We start from the raw sequence: 21,074 nt of genomic DNA on the forward strand, positions 1-21,074 counted from the left end.
TAAGAAAACGATCTCAAATACTGCAGAAAACATGTTTTCATCTGGTAATGTATGTAAGTGTATTCCATCTATACTTCACCTTGACAATAAAAATAATTAATTAATTTAAAAATTCTCTGAATTTGAAATAATTGGAGAATGAGTATAAGCCAGCTTTAACTTACCATTGGAGCTTAAATCAAACCTCCTTCCATAAGTTACATTTTTATTGCTTTATGAATTTTTCCTTGGTTCATGCAAATTTGCACTTTTTTTCTGTTTTTTACAGTATTACTTTTCAGAAACAATGAGATGCCATCTCACAAATTATTCTCTGGCATATTGTCTCTATAATAACTTCATGAGAAAAGCAGGTGGCTCATCAGCTTCCTTCACTCACCAATCTGAAAATGAATCTTTTAGGGCATATAGTGTCAGTCTCTACTATCAAATATGGCTACAGAACCTGCCAGATGGAGAGCATAATGAAGAGGTGGGGTGCTTTGTTCTAAAATTGTTTAGAATCTCAAGATAAAAACAGTAGAATGCTACACAGGGACCTACTTCATCACAGGTCGGTCTATGAGATGGTAGCAGAAATTCAGAGGTCCAAGTCCCAGAACCCAAATCTCTATAGTCTGTCCTGAAGATGAAGTCTGGTTTCATTCCTAGAACTCTGTGGAATTGGTCATTTAAGGTATTTACGTCATGATATTTATGTATTGTTCAAGAACTCACTTACATATCTACATAGCATTCATTCAGATTTTTATGTTGCAACAACTATATACTAGATTATAGGCATACCCAGCCCTAATTTCTTATTTGTATGATGGCTCCTTAGCTAACATTAGGAAGATATATTTCCATATATTTATTGAGCTAGGTACTTTGAACATTTTTCATATTTCAAACACAGCTAGAACAAAAACACAATCATTCACATATGAGACGTTTAATTACTCTATTTGCTGTATCCCTATCTCCCTTGTCACACATACCACCCAGTTTCTTATCATTTACAATTTAGATGACTCTCTATATATCCCATGTACTTAGAAAGATAAAAACACACCCATTTTTATTTCCCATTACAAAGTTTCATACACGAATGACTTCCTTTCTCACAGAAAACATTGGCTTAAGTACAGCTGTTTACAGTGAAATTGTATTTTCCACTTGCCGTACTCAATCTGATGAGTTTTACTACTTAAAAACTCATGTTCAAAAAACCCTTATATTTCATGAAATATCTGGTAATCTATGATAATGAAGGCATGGAATGGGAAACAAATTCTAAGTAAGATAACATTTATAAAGAAGCTTCATTGTGTGAGGCTTTGGGTAACACCTGCATTCTACTGATGAATTTTTGATGATTTTAAAGAAAATAAAAATCCCTCCTATAATAAACAGCTAAAAATGCTTCACATTTCATCTATGCAAACAATCAGTAGATGATTAGTTAAATTATAATCTACAAGCAGAGATCCAATACAAACATTTGTCTTAACATTCCTGTTGATGTTCTGACAAGTGTTATTTTCTTTTGTATATGAGACATGAGAAGCTAAGGGCAGCTACTGCAGCCCCATTTATATAACAAAATGTCCCAAGTCAGAAAACCAAGAAAAGCAATCAAAATGCTCTCAAGATACTTTCCTAAAACATTGGCAAAATTTAAATGAAGAATAGACTTTACCACCAAAGAAGGAGAGTACCTCTATTGGTGACAAAAATCTACCATACATGATTTTTCTGAATAACAGAAATTACCTTCTCAGATCTGCTCTGGTGTTGGTGTTGGTACTGAGAAAAGGCATTGCAGGAGGATATCATTTCATCCTCAAAATGTTTCTTCACCGTAGCCAAACCACCAGGAACTGAGCATACTTCTGATTCTTCCATCACCTAGGATAATTCAAGAAAAAGGAAATGTCAGCCTTGTACACATGCAGGATGTGATTCTAGGATTGTATTTCATAACTGCTGACAATTATAGACTGGTTATATATTAATTATATTTATAGATATATAATTATTTCTGTAGGATTTTTTCTGGAAACCTTATTAAAATAGACTTTGCAACCTGTTTGATTTATGTCTTTTCATATATGACCGGAAGAATCATAAAAACGTTGTTGATTCTCCTTATTTCAGATAGATGATGCCTAGAGATTAGATCAAGTTAAGTATATATATATATATATATATATCCCTTTAATAAAGTATAAGCGTATTTGTGGATACTAGAATAATGGTGTCAATTTTAACTCTAAGAAAAAATATAATAAAATCATTTTAGTTACTTCAAAATTTATTGTAATTTTTAAATATTAACAAAATTTAACAAAAAAAATCAGAATATCTCCTTTGTTGAGATATTGATATTGGTAATAATAACAGTTGCTTTAGACCCAGCACTGGAAGACATATACAAATATGTATATATATATATACACACATACATACATACATACACACAGACACACATATATACATGCGTGTGCATATGTAGTATGTTTTATATTTCTCACTATTCTGTGAGATATGGATATTATCCACAGTTTAAACTAAAAAAAACATTATATTTAAAAACAACACAGCTTGTTAAATTCTTACAATTAGAATAAGTGTGTGGGTATTGAAATTTGAAACACATCTCTTAATCACAAGCTTTAAAGAACAGGCAGAGAAAGCATCATCTACCTGACTGTAAGACTGACAAGTCCCAGACACTAAGTGTGTTCACTAACAGGCTAGAATCAGGTGGATTTAGCTACGAATGGGTTCTAATCCATATAAGGAGTTTTATGATTGACAAAACTAATTTTGTTGCATAGCACTGGAAGCAACTTGAATAGCAACAAGGAGTGCTGTGGGTCCCCATACCTCCTCCACAAGTGCAGGGTTGCTCAGGACTTTGGTACTGAAGATTCAACACACTGCAGAGTCCAACAGGCATGCAAGGCAAATGACTCAAGCAAACAGACTCCATGCCATGAGGTTCCAGTTTGCTTGCAGCCTGGGGGAGATTCAGTACCACTTCAAACCAGGACTCCTGAGGTCCAGTCCAGTTCTGACATATCAACCTCGGGTGCCATAAGATTGTGAAAATAACTGCAGTGGAGCTCACCATACCACAGGCTACAGACTTCTAAGATCCTGGAATCTTCACTCAAATAATTTATTTTTCAAGAGGATAACTAACAATACATCTGCCTTAGGGTTTGTTTGGATTTCATATACTCAAGAATATTGTAAACTGAAATCATATCCATGATTATGTGAATTACCAGCAAATACTTTAAAGTTTCATTGCCAAGGAAATAACTTTTCCCACATCAGTGGACCCAGACATTTCAAAATATGCACATTGATCTCTGGGAAGAAAAGCTGTGCCTGCATTCTTCTACAGAGCAGGTAAAAATCTTCTCGAAGTCTGAAAGAAAGGTTCAGTGTAAATGCTCATTAAGTATTTCCATTTGATACATGAAAAGGTCATGAGAAAATATGGAATCCCTTTGGAAATTTGGACTATGTAAAGGAATAGAAAGATATACTTATTGTTACAAATGAATGATTTGTAAAGTAGGTCCTGTAAAGGGGTAATTGCCAGTAGGAGAAGGTTATGGTAGAGAAAAAATGTGAATATGGTTGTACCTATGCAAAAATGGAACAATTAAGCCAGGTTTGAAGATTGGGTTGTCTGGGACAAGGATAGAGGAAGTGGATCTGATCAAGGTACATTGTTTATATAAACATGTCAAAATTAAATCCCTTTACACATCAGATATTAATAAAATTATGGAGAAAATAGAAAATAAATATAACTTAAGGATACAATAGTTCTTTTCCTCTATTTACCATTTGTACTGCATAAATGATCATCCATAATAGATCAAATTATATGTACATATCAAATGCAAATTATATGTAAGTGTTAAATTATAGAAATTGAAGTAATCATTAAAAATCTTGTTGTTTCAAGCAGCTATAAACAATATACAAATCATATAAAATAATCTAGCAGACTTTAGTGATTATTACAATGACTAAATTCTTTTCTCAGTGAGTGCATTTTTATAAGAGTACCAAAGTCCATACTGAACAGGTTGCACCTCATCCACAAAACATACTAAATCCCAGATATTCCCATTATTTTTTTTAGAATTGTGCTTGGAAATCAGACCACATTACATATGCAAAGTACTAACAGTTGATTGTTTTCATAGCAATATTAATCTTACACTATTCTCTTTTGTATGAGACTGAGTCATGCTGTAAGAACTAATCAACAAAACTGCTGAGATGTGGTGGTGCTAAGACTTCCTGCAGCTCACCTTGTGAAGGAAGAGTTGCCCATGTAAGATGGCAGGATCAGGGGCTGGGAATATGGCCTAGTGTCAAGAGTGCTTGCCTCGTATACATGAAGCCCTGGGTTCGATTCCTCAGCACCACATATATATATATATAAAGACCAGAAGTGGCACTGTGGTACAGTGCCAGTTTTGAGCAAAAAGAAGCCAGGGACAGTGCTCAGGCCCTGAGTCCAAGGTCCAGGACTGGCAAAAAAAAAAAAAAAAAGATGGCAGGGTCTGTTCAGAACCCAGTGTGTGGCCACACCTGGAATAAGGTATTCTTGCTAAGCTGATCACTCTTGTAGCTTTGCCTGGCTTAGCATCATGTTTTAAATATCCTGATCATATTATTATTAATTACTGAATAATGGAGAAAGTTACATTCTGAACCTTTTTAGGTTTACTATCATTTTGTGTTTCTTTCTTTTCTTTTCTGTCAGTCCTGAGGCTTGATCTCAGGTCCTGGGGACTGCCCATGAGCTTCTTTTTGCTCAAGGCTAGCACTCTACCACTTGAGCCACAGCTCCATTTCTGGCTTGTTCTGTTTATGTGGTACTGAGGAATTAAATCCAGGGCTTCATGCATGTTAGGCAAACACTCTACCACTAAGCCACATTCCCAGCCCCTATTTTATGCTTGTTATTCTTTGGCTTTGAAATATCTAGTGGATATTTAAATAACAACAACAACAATAATATGTTAATAATAATAATAAGTTAATAAAATATCTATCACCTAAACTTAGGTATATTACATAGTCATAATGGTTAAAAAAAAACATCCTTGAATTGTAATGGGAAAGTATTTTTTTGATTAGAGAGGCGGGAGTTGAATCCAACTCCAATATTTTTGGAGTAAAGCCAGTATCTAGTTATACAATGTAAAGTAACTTATTTTCAATTTTTAGGTCTTTAAATCAGCAGAAAATGAAACATTATAACATTCCTTAACTGCTGACTGCTTTCACATTAATATTTGAGTAACTGTTTTATATAATAGAATTCTCTAATTAATTTGTGTACTTAGTTTAAACATTCTATCACCTTAGAAATAAAGATGCACTGTACTCACAAATTGATCTGAATTGAAACTTTTTTGTACAACTAATTAAAGATAATAAAATTAAAAGTAAAATAAAAAATTCTCTGCTATTCATCTTAATGAAATGTAATCCAAATACATGAATAGATTTAGGTTTCTCAGTTAAAATATTATTTGTTAAATAACCAGTCTCTAACCAGATATTGCTGCTTCTGAAGAATGGTTTCAATAGTTTAGAACAAATTTGTAATGAAGTTCCTGAATGATCCAGCAGGGGGTGTTCTCTAAGAATAGTCATGGTAGGAATGTAATGCTACTAGTATTTGTTTTGGAAGTGATCTATATACTTATGTCACTTTGATATATTCATTCCAAATCTATGCTGTGTCCAAAATATATTTTAATGATTATGTAAAAATGTAAATGTCATAAAGATCTGCAATATTGTTAATGAGTTTGGCATAGTCAGTCTTGTCTCTAAATAACTTGTAAAGCAGAATATAGAGTAGCTATTTTGAAATACTACACTTTATGCTCCTCCCTGTTCCTCTGTCTCAGGCTCTCTTCCTACAACACATAATCATATACCCACAGAAAGACAGAGAGACAGAGACAAAGACAGAGAGACAGAGGATGCGAGTGCATGGCACCTGGCTAACTTGGGGATTATAATTATGAAAGAACATTCTTATATTCCATTAAGCTGAAGGGCACAAAATACATAATCCAACAAATTCTGTTGAATATGACTTTATTGTGGATTGGCTCTAAAAATTGGAGGTCTTACTGAATTGTGCAGTTTCCCATAATCATAATTGGTTTAGCAGAGTGCCTACATTGCTAATCTCTCTCATTTCTATGTTGATTAAGCCTCTCCTAATGGATTTAAAGCAGAGAAAAGCAAAAGAAATTGTACTGCTAGAGAATTTAAATGAACCATATAGGAGACCAAGGAAGGCAGCCTGCAAACCTATATTATTAACATTTCAAATTAATTCCCAACCTTTCTGAGGAGAACCACTGTAGGTTAAGTGATAATGAGGACAATAATAACACATTTATTCATTGCCTGCCGGCTTACACATACACCTCCTTGATAATAACTAATATAGTAAATTATCATTCCCAGTTTTGATTAAAAAACCACAAAACCTAATATCTAGAGAGGGTTAAGACTAGGTCAAGTTCATGCAGCCTGTAAGGAGTGCAGGTGAAGCTTAAATTCAAGTGGTATGAATTTAATTCATACTACGTTTTCACCTCTGAAATTGCTTACTAGCTATCTTGTCTTGAAAAGGATGGAGGGAGTTTGCAGACATCAAACAGATTGCCAAATCTGAATACTTCAAGGGACACTTACGTTAGCTGAGAAGCTGTGGCAGTCACTCCCGGAAACAGCTGCTTGGTACCTGGCCATCCTCTCTTTCAGAGAGACCACCTCTTGGAGATCCGACACGCCCCGGCTCCCAGCAGCACTGACTTCTGTGGGCTTGGTAGGGTCAGCTGTCACTGGAAGCAAACATAACATGCTCAGATAGGTGGCAAGCTTGAAAAGAAAGCCACATCACCTTATAAGGTTGAAGGGTATTTAAACTGTTTTGTCTCTTGGCTGGACATTGGTAGCTCACAACTGCAATCATCACTTCCCAGCCGGCAGAGATCTGAAAGATACAGATTTGAAGCCAACCTGGGCAGAAAAATTCCAAGAGACTCCATCTCTAATGAACAAGTTTAAAGCCAGATTGGAGGCATGGCTCAAGTGGTAGAACACCAAATGTGAGCAAGAAAGCCAAGTGACAGTGAGAGGAACTGAGTTTAAGTTCCAGTGGTGTTAGGAATATATATATGTATATATATATATATATATATATATATCTGTGTGTGTATGTGTGTGTATGTATGCATATATACATATATACATTTTTGTGATAAAGTGTATCTATCACAAAAATTGTAATATTTTTGATGTTCATGATCAAATTCTTAAAGCTTTCAAAGGAAAACGTACCCTTAAAAACAGCATAAAATGATTTTATGTCCCTCTTATGTGTTACTTCTGCAATTATCATGATGAGAAATATTTATCAATAGACACATAATCTTAAAAAAAATCACATTACTCAAACACTGTGTATATGGCATTTATTGTAAATGTTGTGAAGGCATTATGTCATTTACTTGTCCAACTACCTTATGAAGTAAGTGTTATTATTTCCTGAAATTTATATATGAGAAAACTAGTTCATGGCAGCTCAAAAATTCTTAAGTGTCTGGACCAAATTAAACAACAGTTAGACAACATTCTTAGTTCTTTACTTCTCTCTTCAGATTTCAAGGAGAACACCTAGCAAAAAATATGTAAGTGTGATGAGATTATAGACTGTGGGGTTTTCTTCTATTTTTAGAGGCATGGATAAGAGAGAAGTTATGGTATCATTAGTCACTTTTTGTACATCACCCATTTCAGATAGTCTGTTATTTTCCCATTAAACCTTCTCTGTGACAAAATGCAGGGTAGCAGCAATTACAGACCTGGAAGCAGACCACAACACTGATTGCACGATCCATGATCTCAGTATGACAGTTATTACAAACAGAAACATCTTAGAGTGGGCTAGTGTAATCCATTCTAAATATACATTTCAGGCATAAAAGTGTGCTTAAATATTTCCTTATACTCAACAAACGTAAGTATCTTCATGACTACATGGCTCTTCTTGGTTATTTAGCTGGCATGTTCCAGGGATGGCTTCACAGCTACATTTTCTTATTTAAACTAGCAAATTTGCAATGTTATTTTTCTGTTTAATGTGTTGCTAATTAAGTGATTCTGGTTTCAAAGTCAAGGGCTCTTTCTGGGACCAATATTTAAGTGTGTGTGTGTGTGTGTGTGTGTGTGTGTGTGTGCATGTGCACATAGGTTCAGGGTGGGTGAGTAGTGTTTATATGTATTCACAATTCACTCACACCTCCTACCTTACTCTTAGAGCTGGTAGCTGCAGGAAATGAAAAGTTTTGTGCTCTTTCCTGTACTTTATTGTTTAGTATTGGTTTGCCACACTCACTGTGACTCGAGGTTCAAATGACATTAAGTAATGGACTGCCAAGCCTTTCCTTCCTTTCTCTGTTCCTTCTTGGCCTTTAGTATCCATATTGAATTAACTTATTGAGTTTTTTGCTCTTTTAATAGCGTCTTTAAGGTTTATTTACACAATGGGACTTGAGGACACTTTCTGTGGCTCGGAAATTAAAATTAATTTTCACTGTGTTTTCCTCTTTGAGTATTTGGTAGTCCACAGACACTTCCTTGAAGTAAACATTTTCATGTTTTAGTTAAAATATCAAAACAATTTAACATATGACAAAATACAAAACATTAAAGGATAAATTGTAGTATATAAACACCGTGATTGTAAGTAACTCATAGGTTTCTGACAAATGTTAGCTCTCTCTTAAATTCACGTGTCATCCCAAACCTAATATCCTTAGCAAAGTCCAGCCCTCCAGTTATTTTGATGAAAAGATGCTTCCAAATCACTGAAAGTCTTTCAAATGCTTAAGGAAACCTATGTAGTTTTTCTTATGAATTTTCTGTCTAAATGAATTGCATTCTTGTTCAACTCTACTGTTCTTACTTTTGTGTAAATATACTACCAAGGTTTTATTGAATTATAACCTACCCAAGTCTTTCCCATTAAAATATAAATTTTGGAAGTGGAAGGTTGACTCAAGTGGTACACAGCAGCCTTGAGCAACATCAAATGGGTGTTGAGTTGATATCCAATTTCTGGGTGTGTGTGCACGAGTGTGTGCACAAGTTCATGAGCATGTACATACACACATACATGAACACACACATTATTTTATTACTTGTTTCTATTCATAAACATTATTGCTACTCCATCAATCTAATAGAAAGGAACCTAGACTTTTTAATTGTAAAAATTGCCAAGTAGCATTTACTTATCAACGATTTCATTTTTCTCATGTTTCAACTATCTGCAAAATACCCAAGAATATTAGAGGAACCAGTAACCCCTGTGTTAAGAGATTTGGATTCCATTTGCTGCATGGTCTTTTAAGCTTGTTAAAAAGACATTCAATTCTCTCTCTCTCTCTCTCTCTCTCTCTCTCTCTCTCTCTCTCTCTCTTTCTATCTCTCTCTCTCACTTTTGTTCATCCTTAAAAAAAATCTCAGGGCCTTGTATTGTCTTCAAATTTTGATTCTGCTGTATCTTTCTATTAGCAGAGCCATCGTGTCCAGCCTCAAGGAAATACTAGATTTTTAAATTTCTTTCTCTCTTCTGCCCCTCAGTAATTATATATTCAGCTATGGGTAGGGCCATGAAGCAGAAAAAAAGACATGGAGCCAATAGGCTGTATCTCTATTGTTTACTAATGTTTACTCTATTGGTTACTGGGTCAACCAATGTCTGTCAGTGTCCCCATAGGGGAGGAAGGTAATGGTTTTGGCTTCCTGTGCCTATAATGTGCTTTAGGTAACACCCGGTTTAAATTTGGTGTGTACAAGACAGCCCTTTCCTTAGGGTTCCATGGGGGAGAGTTGAGGAACAGGAGTTATCAAAGCTTATCATGTCTTATTTTAAAGCCTAAGAAGTAACTAACTTTGTAGAATGGAATACAATGAGATTAAAATATTTTTGTAAAGAAGGGAGGCAAAAGAATGAACAATGATTCCGGTTCTTACACAATACTCATTAGAAATATTGTTAGAAAGCATCATAAACATTAATTTCAAAATGATTTTGTTAGATATTTTTGGACTCTGAAGTTCATAGGTAATTCACTATACAGATAGCTGACAAAAATCCAAAGTGGAGCTGATATCCTTCTCTCTCTCCAGTGTTCCAGGCATCACTGTGCTTAGAATCCATCATATATGAAATATAGATGGCTCTAATTTATTTGCTCATAGGGACATAGTTGCAAATCCATTAAAATATGAATTCTTTGTGTAGTAAGATAAATTCAACAAAATATAAACAAGATATAAAGAAGAATTTTGGAAGAAAATAATATACTAAAAGATAAAATTTGTTACCCTTACAATTACTAGATACCAGTCATAGAAGTGTTTTTTTATGAGTCCTGAGAGTCTCAGGGAAAATATTTACATTGTGATATTTTTATTTATTTATTGTCAAATTAATGTACATAAACAAAGTAAAGTAAGTAAAATCTTTGCAGATTACAGAAGTTCATTATGACTTTCTGACTTTTACTTGTTGTACAGAATTTATATTTTAGAAAGAACAGTGATGCAATCCTTGCAAGTACAATTCTCTTCCTTTTATCCAATTACTCACATTCTATGATCAGTCACAAAAGAGATTGGGTAGAAAGCCCTCTGTTTCCTTGGAGGTACTCCAACAATAAATGTTAGAGGAGGGATAGTCATGTAATTAGCACGCCCCAAATTTATCTCATACTTTCAAACTTTCTGTTATCAAATAGAGAGTCTTTGTTATCAAATAAAGTCTTTTGGAATATACCCAGAAGCCTTTAGTATCAAGAGCCTTTAATAAACCCAAGAGCCTTTTTTATATCCAGAGCCTTTCCAAAAGGCTGGAGGCTGGAGGTGTGGCTCAAGTGGTAGCATGCCTGCTGAGGAAGCATGAGGCTCTGCATTTAACCTCTAGTACCACCAAAAGTGTTTTAAAAAGTGTTGTTGATCCATTTTATCCTGATCTCTGTCTACATTTTCAGGAAATTTGAATTCGGAATATATGTGACAATAAGAAGAAACTCACCCATCCTTGCCACTCATCAAAAGAATGACTTAAACACACCAAATGTTGTAAACATGATCCTAAGCTCTCCATAGAATAATGATTTGGAAATAACAAAACAACCGCTTGCTATATAAATCTAAGGTCCATTTGTTGCATATGTAAGAAGTATATTCATTCAGAATATACCCAATGTACAAGGATTCACATAGCTAAATGCTTTGTGACTAGTTCATTTCTATTATAATAATAATGACAATAACAATTACTATTAATATTAATTTCTTTAAGTAGTTGTACATAGCAGTTTCAATTCAACAAATCAGAGTATAATACATCTCAAACAAGATGACTGTTTCCATGGTGCTAGCTCATTTATAAAGCACGATTACATTTCAGTTTCAGTGTATCTCAAGGAAGACTGGGAAATAGTTTGGAGGAAAACACTGTGTTATTCAAATCACAACATATTGCAAATAAAGTATGAGTTGGATTAAAGAGTTTCAATTTTTTAAATTGATGGAAATATTTAGAGAAATTGGGGTAGCTCACAAAATGGATTCAATTAGATTTTATAAACATGGAAAATTACAGTAAGATATTTTAGACAAAGTTTGGAGGAGAAAAAGAAACGTGGAAAGGGACAATTATTTTAAAATGGGTTTAAGTGCTAGATTTCAGCCAAGAACATTTCCAGGTGAGAAAATGGCTAACATTCTTGAAATTTGCACAAGGAATTTGAAAGATGGATTAAATGAGAAATAAGAATACTCTGTGTGTGTGTGTGTGTGTGTGTGTGTGTGTGTGTGTGTATTCTGTATCAGGAATTAATCCATTTTGTTCTTAGTCACACTATTAAACAGAGACTATTTTAACTTTGTATCTGTATTTCACAGATAAGAAAGCAGAGGCACAGAAAGTTGTGCAACTTCTCCTGGTCAGGTGGCTGGTGGATTTCAGAGTTGGGAAGGGATCCAGGCAATTTGCTTTCAGATTTATGGCTTCACTACAATTCTTTGTCAACTTTTAATGTAAGAAGAATCTTGTTTAAAAAACCCATCAGTCACCTTTCTAAGCTAACACATGAAGAAAAATTTGAACAATAAAGGATGACACTGTCTGTTGTGAACTGACTCATATTTATACACAATAAAATGTTTAAAAATTAATATGTGGCTGATTGATATAAATCAAGGTAAATCTGGCCTAAAAGATATTTCTATGAATCAACAGCAATTTAATCTGATGAGAATAAAAACTAGAGTCTGGATTTTGCTAAAATCTTTTCAAGAAGCTTGGAATCCTAGCTAAGAATTAGACAGAATATGTGGGCAAGGCCTACAGAAACTTCCAAAGCCAACACAATTGTAGATATTATTTCAAGCATGCAAGCCCAACAAGGCTTCAGTTCAGGTTCACATTAGTGACTATTCAATAGGCTGCAATTGAGGTATCATTGTTCATAGCCAACCTAACTCATAGGCATATTTGTGATATTCTTATCTCCACTTCTAGTCATTGTCATGTGAACGACACTTCCAGAACTGGAGCTGTGGCACCTCTGGCAGAGTGCCTGCAAGAGAGGCAATGGAGAACAAGGGCTCTGGGTTCAGGTCCCAGTACCAGCACAAAGCGAAAACAACAACAACAACAAAATATAAGCCTACTGTTGGTTGTCTAGTAATCAACTTGCTTTTTAAAAATTCTCATTGTTTTATAAAGAAGTCATCTGTCTAGTACTTGGAATATTGATTTAGAATCGAATTTGGAGAGTAATAAACTAAAACAGAAATATATGACATACAACCAAGGTTAGATTTATGTATATGATAGTATATAACAGACATATCATAGACTTGGGACCATTAGCAGGAATAAATTTTTCTGCAATTCTTCATATTTGCATATCCCTCAGCTAATAAGAAAATTCAACCCTTTTAAGAATTCAACATACTGCTTCCGTGTAAAATTGTAATCAGTTTGAGTTTTATATATTTTTAACCTCATTTGAATATCATAAAATCAGGAACTAAATGGAGAAAAAAATGAAAGAGCAAGTTGACAGCACAGTCCTGCATTAATTCACAGTTCTTAAAACATGGAGACAAGGAGTAAAGGAAGATGGTGAGTGAGAGTACATGCCAGACAGCATCTAACCTTCTGCTGGCAACCTTCCAGAGTAAAAACTGTCTTTCTTGAACTAGCCACCTTATGATCTTTTTACTGGCCTTAGACCTTATTTCTTATTCTGTGATTGCATATGCAATTGTCAATTTCCTCAGAATGCATCTGTTCTTCTAATCATTATGCTGTGTTTTTTATTCATGTCCTGCATGTGTAAGGAAGATTACTTCTCACTTTCTCATTGTCTTCTCTAAATAGTATTCTCATCTATGGAATACTGGAAAACATGCTATAAATCCAATTTCTCACGTCAATAAGAAGAAAAGATCCAGTATTGTAGTAGACAGAATTTTAATTTCCCAGATATATTTATATCCTAATTCTAGGAGCCTATAAATATAAAAGAAAGACTTTTGCAGATATGACAAACTGAACAATCTCCAGATAGAGATGTGGAGATTTTCCTGATATCTCCTGAGTCCAAGGTGTCACCAAGACCTTGTGGATGAGAGAGGAAGATAGGAAAGGAGGAAGATTAGAGTGAGGAAGGGGCAATTTTGACAGAATGCAGGGTGGAGAGTGAAGAATGTAGATTCTACATTACCTGCAATGTGAAAAAAATATAGGAAGCTTTCGGAAGTGGACAAAGCAACAGGAAACAGATGGTACCCTTAAGATTCTGGAAGATCTTGGCTCAAAAATACCTTGATTATGGCATGATGAAAACTGTTTTCGACATTGGACCTCCAGATTTGGAAAGTAATCAATTCATGATGATGTAATCTATCCTGTTTGTGGTAATTTGCAACAACATCAATAGGAAACGACGATAAACATTGAACAACCTCCCCCCCCACTTCTCTCTATGTATTTGTAGTGTAGAAATCCCTCCTTACCATATTCTTTTAAAATCATATTTCAGTTCTAGCTCTTCCAAACAATACCAGTGTATCTAAACCAGCTAAGGTGATAGAAACATCTACGAAATTATTCCTCATGCCCTCCCAAAAACATTCTCCATCTATGAATATGTATGACTTAGGTTAAATGCTCATTTAGACTTTCATGTAGGAAACAGAATTGCTCTTTCTAACTGTAATAACTTCTATTTCTATAGTTTTGCCATCTGTTTTCTGCAACTTCTATCACCTCAAAGGAATTACTTCTGGTACTAGAGTAGTTATGAATGAATAGAATTTAATCAGAAATTTGATAAGCATTAGTATAAATATATAGCTAGTGTGGGAATATTTGCAAATTTAATCATAGGGCTATCAAACATTTTTAATACATTTTAATTCATGCTTAGCTTAGAATATTGGCCAGTTAAAAATCAATAATTGACTAAAGTGATTTAAGTTTCATTGAAATGGTCAAATAAATTGGAACCATTAAGTGTCTGTAGATAGTGCATATTTTTAGAGCATTAATCTACTGTTGACCATCTCTTTAAAACATACTTGTATTCTAGTAGTTATAGCTATCAATTAATGAGTATCTATTATGTGTTAATCATTTTACATGCATTATATCATTAGTTCACAAAACAATTGTATTTGGTAAGTGGCTTATTCCCATTTTACTAATAAAGAATTCATTATCAGAAAAGAAAATCGAATAAAAATTGGCTGTACTTGCAATGATTTTTGCACACAAGATGATTTAGCTCCAAATACTCTGTATCTTCATTTAAACATAGCTTTTTAATTTCAAAGTAAATTTTAATTAATGATATGAATCTTCCTTTCTGCTTTCCAAAAGTCTGGACGGAAATCTCTTTTAGACACCAATTTCTGTGTAATCTAAGATACATCAAAGAGAAACTAATATGTTAAATTTCTACAGGTTTAAGTTACTGTTTTTTCGCTCTTATGAGCTTGAGTTTAGAATTCGAATTCAAAAATAAATTCTTCAGCGACCTTGCTGTGGTCATAGTAGAGATCACACTGGAGAAAGGTTTAGATATAGATCCAAACAAACAGATAAGAGAGCGAAGTTTACTGAGTTTACAGGAAAAAATGCAGAACAAGGGCTGCTGCTATTATTTTTTATTTATCTCTCCACAATAAAAGAGATGGACCAGTGCTTCATGCATATTTCCTCTGGTTTAAATCTGCCACTTCCCCACCCACTGACAGGTTTTGATACACTGCTCTCTTAGGGCTTTTGTGAGAGGCTTATTATCTGATGTTGGTCAGTCATGGGGCTCAGAGTTGGGCACATTGTAATCAGTCATGTTCCATTTGAAAAAAAAAGAAGGAAAATAACACACTAAGGAGATGCTCAAGAAATATGGTATCTCAAGAAGCATTGATCTGACCTAATCTCTAAAACCAGGAATAAAACAGGTATTATTTCAATAGTGAGTCTGGAATAAAACAAGTTCCCTGGTGGATGGCCTTACTAGAAAAGCTGGCTGTGACACTCTTTCCTGTGGGATGCTCCTGAGAAACTTGATGACACTCACAAGAGCATCTCTCTAAGCTACCCCTATCTGCCTATAGATGAAAATAGATTAGAATGATTAGACTCCAATCTGACATAATTGTTATGTAGTCTCTTCATGACCACTTAATCCAGCCAATGAGTAAGTCCCCAGCACTCAAAAATTATATTTATAGTTGTATTTATCCCCTATGGAGTGTGTATATGTCCCTTTGTCCTCCATATTTCATCTTCCATCAGAGTTCAAGTTTCTTTGGGATAGATTGTAAAGTGGTTTAGTGCCAGTCTTTGTCTTAGGTAATTTACATTTTAGAGAATGACTCACAGAGAAACTGTCAGCTCTGGACCCACAATTCCTTGTTTCCAGCCTGCTGCTGACACTTACTGTGTGACTTCACCTAGTATACTTAATTACTCTAAAGCTTCATCTTTTTGGTAACCTATGTAATAAAAATTATACTGCAATGTATCAAAATGATTTCACATGAAGACAATGAAAATCTTATAAAAAGTAAAGAGTTGTGTATAGGATATTGACCATAATAAATAATAAATTGTTCCATTATTGGCAACTACTCTAGGTTTTATTATGCAAATAAGAATTCATAGATGAAGAGGCTGAATATGAGAAATGTCATGGCATTTTCCCAAATCTCAAAGCTAGAAAATAAAAAGGATAATATTAGACTGGGAGTCACATAAATATATTATTTGCTCTTTTAAAGAGGATCCATTTCTCCCTATCAGCTGACTTCTCACTATGATACCTAAAACAAGGAAGAAGGTAGGAGATATCAGGTAAGACTGGATAGTAGGGGTAAGGATGGTTCTACAGATCTTTCTACTCACATGGCTTTAGTGTTACAGAGAAGAATATAAAAAAAGAAAAAAACACTTGTCCATATGGATGATATTGGTAATTACCCTAGAGAGTCAAGTGTGATAAAAAAAAATAAATAAAGGAACAAAAACATGCCAGCACAGGAGAAGCTATGGGAAGATGATCTTGAATATGAGGCCAACCTGGGCTACATATAAAAAAGCCCTGTCCAAAAAAGCCAAAAACCAAAACAATCTAAAACAAAACAACAAAACCATCCTAGGATATCATATTTGAGGGACATATCTGCTATTTTTTCTTAAAAATGGTTCTTCAGGTTCCCTTCTAATCTATTTTGAATAAAACCATGAAACTTCCAGTAACATTACTTACATGTATTTGAAATTTCCAATGGTCTCTGAGCAGGGAGCCTCACAGTCATTATCTTGGACTAGTGTGGGTGTGTTTAATGAAGCTCTTCTTTAAGCTACTGCTGCCTTATGGCTATCTGCCAAGGGTAAGAAAAGGAACTGCATCTTTGGTTGGTTAATGTTTCCACTGCTCTACTACTTAGTAGGGCATGTCTTGCTAAATTTTACATAAGGAAGAAAACGCACCCCTACATAAAGCATTATTACATTTGGTTAATTTGAGTATGGTATTCATTCTCTTAGAATATTTTGCAGTTACAATGGTTTCTATCCTGATCTTCCCAAACTGTCTACTCTAACATAATCTGAAAACTTCCTTTTTATTAGTTCACATTTCACCTCTTCCCAAGTTGTCTCCTTTTTAAATGTAACTTCCTTTGGTTTGAATTTATTTCTATTACTTCCTTTCTGCTTTCCCCAGAGTTCTCTGTGATTTGCTGCTCTCTAATTCTTCTTTTCTGTGTAGCTCAATTTCTAAGGGCTGTGTTTTGTGAGAAGAATTGTATAATCTTTCTGTTTTTTCAAAGAAGAAAGTGAAAACTTGAGAAACAGGAAGCAAACATTCTCATTCCCTCACCCTTGGGAGAAAGTGAGTTTACATACAATTACCAGCAAAAGTACAAGCCTATGGAAGACAGGTTAGGATACTCACCTCTGCTTCTCTGTCCCTAGGGTCTCCAAAGACAGAAGGGGAATTCATGCTGGGGAGCAGCAAATCATTGGTAGGCAGAAAATACACATGTATACATCAGTATCAGATCTGTCTCTTCATAAAGCAACCCACTTTATTATTATCATAGGCTTTTTAGAACTCCGTAGCAAGCTATTTTGTGGATACAGAATCATTTTTCTTAGTTCCAGATGTTTTTGAATTCCATATACAATAACTAAGCATAAGTTGCATCGTAGATGAGTCTACTATTTTGCCACTTAGAAAACATTTTTTTCAGATGTGACTATTGTTAAAGTGTCTTAGTTTAGAAAGCAGAAGGAAAGTTGGTTGTTTATTATTATTTAACTCATTTCTGTAGAATAGTATTCTGGAAGAGCCAAAAATTATCTGTTTGTAGAAAATTGCCAATTCTTCACTTCCTTCTTCTTTCTCAGTTTTATCTCTCTGTAAAAGTTAGCATCAAAAATATATTCTCACAAAACATATTTAAAGAAAGCATTAATTATCAACTTCTAAATCTGCAAGTTAAACACAGATGGGTGGGAGCTATTCATCTACTAATCACATTTTTTCCTTTTTAGTAGTAAGCTATATTTAAACCAATCCAATGGGTCTTGAAGAAATCCCATCCATGATTTGAAGAAAGCTTAATGATTATAAATTTTTTTATTTTAAAATATTTCTCTGCCTAAGTTCACATAATTCCATGTCCTTTGTTTTTTTTCCAGCTTTTGAACTTGATGATTGATTAACTAAAGACGGGAAACTGCTAATTTCATATAGTATATTTCTAAACACTATTTGAAAAGCTAACTCATTAAGAAGAAAAACAAAAATGTTTAAACAATGTACAATATTTTGGTAAACAATTGTTTTTTTTTGGAAGTGAACATACCCTTTTAAAGTAGAAAATTTCTACCCAAAGCCTTGAATGCATAATTTTTGATCAATTTATCTTAGGTAGAAAAGTAATACTACTATATGAACAAAGAAATATCAACTCCTTGTAATAAACACATTTTCTTACTAAATTTCTAGGTTTTTAAATATGCCCTAAAATGAAAGATAATTGGCATCATATTCAAATGTTTGAACTGTCTGGATTGCTCTTTGATTACTGTTTCTCATAATTCAAAGAGACACTGGACAATGCAGCATGGATTCTAAACAATATATTTTTAAAGAAGAGCAAAGATGTCAATTAAAGCTACCATAATTTTAATATACCAACATATTGAGTTAATCAGTCTCCTCTGTCATTGTTAACATGCCCTAAATACCCTTCGCATACAAATGCAGCACGTAATTTCAAAAGAAAGACATGACGTCAGATTCCTAATGATTCACTGGTACTAGGAACAGCCCGAGTACAAGTAATTTAATAGTCCTCCCTGTTTAAGATACACATGAAGCTCATAGTTAGTGAGTCTCATCATCCTTTAATTTATTTATAGTTGTTTATATTTAAAAGCATGACATTAGAATTTGTTTCCCTGAGATTCAAAGCCTTGTGCTATAAGTGCACCATAGATTGAGGAACTCATTTTTCTCTGTTTTTCAGTTCTGTTTGAGAGGATGATTATAAAACCCAGCCTTTTAATGTTATTCATGAAGCCTGTCCTCTTCCATGCACATTAAGAGAGTAACATCTGTGAACAATAAAGATCTTAATTAACACTTGTCAATGAAAGTTTTCCTGGTCCAATGGTCTTTAAATCCAAGTGTTGTAGAAGGTTAGAGGAGAGAAGAATGGAGGTGGGAAAATGGGCCATTAAAAAGCCAAACAAATAATCATATTAGAATTCTTTCTAAATTCCTTATGAAGTTAGACCTTCACATCTTTAAAAGAGTCTATATCAGTTTCCTAAAATCTACACCCTACTGTTGCAAATCCTTGGGTAGTTGTTTCTACTTGATTTGCTCTCCCCCTACTTTTGGAAAGAGTACGTAATAGGGAAGTTAGAATGTAAAGCTGAGTATCTTTTTCATTTGTTGTCAAGGTTATTTAAAGTTTAAGAACATAACTATAACAATAGATTGCCAGTCACAGGCCAGTAACTTATTGTCAATCTCTTTCTCTTGACATCATTACCTGAATAATCATTTCTATCTTGATTATAGAGGAGGAATTACTTGCCTTGATCAGTTTGCAAAATGACAATACACACACACTCTCAATTTGAGTAAATTCTCCTTAGGTACCTCCTGTGAAGCTGAGAAAAATGCAGATCATTTCTACAAACTATCTGCATGTACTTCTCTAATAGTGAGTGGCAGAATCCTCCCTAACAATTCTTTTTTCAAAACTGATAGATAAAATTTTATTTTTACCTGTAACTAAAATTCCTGAATTGTGATAAAGCAAACTGATGTTTTAGATTAAGATAAGACTTTAACATCTAACATAGTGACTTATATACAATAGACACCCATGAAGCACTTTTTAGATGAATTTGTCACAAAAGAACTTTGAAAAATCTAGTACCCATCTTTAAAGGTTCTTGTTGACAGATTTTCTTGCCTTCTCCATTCTAGTTTTATTTTAAGAATAGAAGATAAATTTTAAGTTCTGCAACACAGGTTATCAAGCAACACAGAGAAGTTATGTGAAGGCTGGGTTTAGAGATTCCTGAAGAGAGCAAAAATAAATGCATTGCCTCTGAACTTGTTAGGCTCCCACAATGAAAGGCAGCTCATCACCCAAAATGCTCAGCAGGCTATCACATGAGCAGGTGAAAATTAGAATGGTGCAAAAATGTTTGCTCAGAAAGTGAAACCAGTCAATTTTAGGCTTTCTGCCAAGTTTAATTTCTACCCAAATTTCTCCTGTTATTTTATGGTTGCAGAACGCAATTAGAAAAGTGCTATAAGTAAAAGAAAAATTCAGATACATTCATTCCTCATCATATTTCAGCCAAGAAAATAATGAGCTCCTAAGTGCAGCCAGCTGAGTATAGGTAGAACATTGGGCACCAGAGCATGAATGCACACACACTCACAAATACATTTTCTTCTTGTTATTGAGGGTTACCTTAGCACAAACTGTAGTGTCCTTGTTTAGGGAGCCCTGGTAAATTTTTGGGGTGTCCCAGAACATTGCACGGTTGGAAGATTTCCAAGGAAAGCAGATTTGCTACATACCCTAGACTTTATTCACTAACAGTGCAGCACCTCAGGAAAATGCTGAGAACTTCAACAACACTGACACTTGACCACCACAAAAGGGAGTACCACAGAGGGAGGAGCTCAAAATGCTGATGCTTTTCATCATTGTCTGTTCTTTGTTCACAATGGCTCACACTTGTGATCATGGAATGGGTGAGAGGCTTAGACAAATACAATTTCCCCCCTTCTGTTGAAATCAGTTTCTTGACACACATGGACACGCACACACCTTCCTGACTGCAACCATATGTTTCCCAGGGCTTTATCCTCACTTTTTTTTTTTTT

The 21,074-nt window shown here is 34.3% G+C and overlaps 1 protein-coding gene across 2 annotated transcripts in view; it reads right to left on the bottom strand.

Moving 5' to 3' along the window:
- Xirp2 (xin actin binding repeat containing 2) overlaps positions 1–21,074 on the bottom strand; it is a 69,867-nt gene that overhangs the window by 39,371 nt on the left and 9,422 nt on the right. For both annotated transcript variants that reach the window (XM_048345295.1, XM_048345294.1), the window contains exons 2-3: positions 6,742–6,890; positions 1,756–1,890 (exon numbers count right to left, since the gene is read on the bottom strand). In XM_048345295.1, coding sequence (XP_048201252.1) covers positions 1,756–1,890; positions 6,742–6,798 — 192 coding nt within the window. In that variant the 5' untranslated portion in view covers positions 6,799–6,890. The remainder of the gene's footprint in view (positions 1–1,755; positions 1,891–6,741; positions 6,891–21,074) is intronic.

The sequence above is a fragment of the Perognathus longimembris genome, chromosome 4 (assembly GCF_023159225.1).
Source record: "Perognathus longimembris pacificus isolate PPM17 chromosome 4, ASM2315922v1, whole genome shotgun sequence".
Taxonomy (NCBI): Eukaryota; Metazoa; Chordata; class Mammalia; order Rodentia; family Heteromyidae; genus Perognathus; species Perognathus longimembris.